Source organism: Nothoprocta perdicaria, unplaced genomic scaffold (genome assembly GCF_003342845.1).
Source record: "Nothoprocta perdicaria isolate Ctin4 unplaced genomic scaffold, notPer1 scaffold_543, whole genome shotgun sequence".
NCBI classification, from domain to species: Eukaryota; Metazoa; Chordata; class Aves; order Tinamiformes; family Tinamidae; genus Nothoprocta; species Nothoprocta perdicaria.
Window position 1 is genome coordinate 88,368 of NW_020455803.1, and position 1,311 is coordinate 89,678.

At 76.6% G+C, this 1,311-nt stretch overlaps 1 protein-coding gene across 1 annotated transcript; it reads right to left on the reverse strand.

Annotated features, from left to right (window-relative positions):
- Window positions 1–943: 943 nt before the first annotated feature.
- PYGO2 (pygopus family PHD finger 2) lies at window positions 944–1,309 on the reverse strand (the record flags this gene model as incomplete). Its single annotated transcript, XM_026048489.1, has 1 exon — window positions 944–1,309. A coding segment is annotated over one exon (342 nt), but the record flags the coding sequence as incomplete, so codon positions are not given.
- Window positions 1,310–1,311: the final 2 nt, after the last annotated feature.

Here is a 1,311-nt window from a genome sequence, read left to right on the forward strand (position 1 = left end):
CGGGGCCCAGGGAGGGCCCGAGGCCCCGCGGTGCCCGGGACGCCCCTTGTGCCCCGGGACAGCCGCCGTGCCCGGTATTTTTAGCGGGCCGTGACGCGGCGCAGCAGGTGGGGGGGGGGGCGGGCTCCGCTGGCCCCCCCGTTAAAGGGGCCCCACACGGGCGCGCACCCCCGCCCGGGGCTGGAGGCTCCGCTGACCGGAGGGGGTGGGGGGGAACCGGGAGCCCCGCGGCCGCTGGACGGGGCGGGGGGTCACGTGGGGGGGGGTCGGTACCTGGCGCCGCTGCGGCCAGGCCAGCCGGCCCGGGGGCGGCGGTGACGTCACGTCCCGGGCCCCGCGGTAACTTTGTAGCCCCAACTCCGCAACTCGCTCCCCCCCCCGCTCCCAGAGGCGCGGCCGCGCACGTGACCCGCTCGACCAATGACAGCGGGCGCCTCCTCGGCTCGGCCAATGGYAACGCCCCGGGGCGGCTGAGCAGATGGGGGCACGTGGGGGGTCTCGCGTGGGCCACGCCCCCTCCCCCAAGACCACACCCCTTGTGGCCACACCCCCTCCCGACCACGCCCCCGCCGAGGCCCCGCCCCCGCCGGCACAGAGGGACACGGCGCCTTTCAGCGTTTTATAGCGACCTTACAAAATTCCCGTTACCGCTCCGGGAAAACGGGAAGGGGCAGGCGGGGAACGGGAGCGCGATACAAAAGGGGACGGGGGGAGCAGAGCCGCGCGGCGGGGGGGTGCTGGGGACCGGGGGGCACCCCCTGTCACCGGCCGGGCGGGCGGGGAAGCTCCCGGCTCCGCTCGCCCGCGSAGATCCCGGCGGCAGCCCCGGGAGCGCGCGTCCCCGGCTCCGCAGCAGTCCCGGCTCCGGCGGAGCGGCCGCCGCGGAGCACAGCCGGAGCCGGGGAAGGGTCCCGGGAGTCAGCGTCCCAAGCGGCTCCGCGTGGGCGAGGGCGGCGCGCGGGGCCGCTCAGCCCTCGTTGGCCGCCACGAGCTGGCCCAGGCCCTCGCGCACGTACACGGACTGGATCTCCTTGGTCTTGAGGCAGTAGTCGCAGGCCCACACGGCCGACGCCTCGGTGGTGAGCAGCCCGTAGGCGCTCTCCGTCATGCCCGTGCACTCGCGGTGGAACCACTTCTGGCATGACGCCTCGCACAGGATGGCGTCCTGGTCGTCGTTGACCTCGTTGCGGCAGGCGCCGCACGGGTACACGAGCCCCGGCGGCGGCTGGTGCCCGGAGGCGCCGGCGGCCTTCCCGGCGGCCGGCAGGCTGTTGGCGTCGGGGGTGCCGCCGCCGCGGGGCGCGAAGCCGG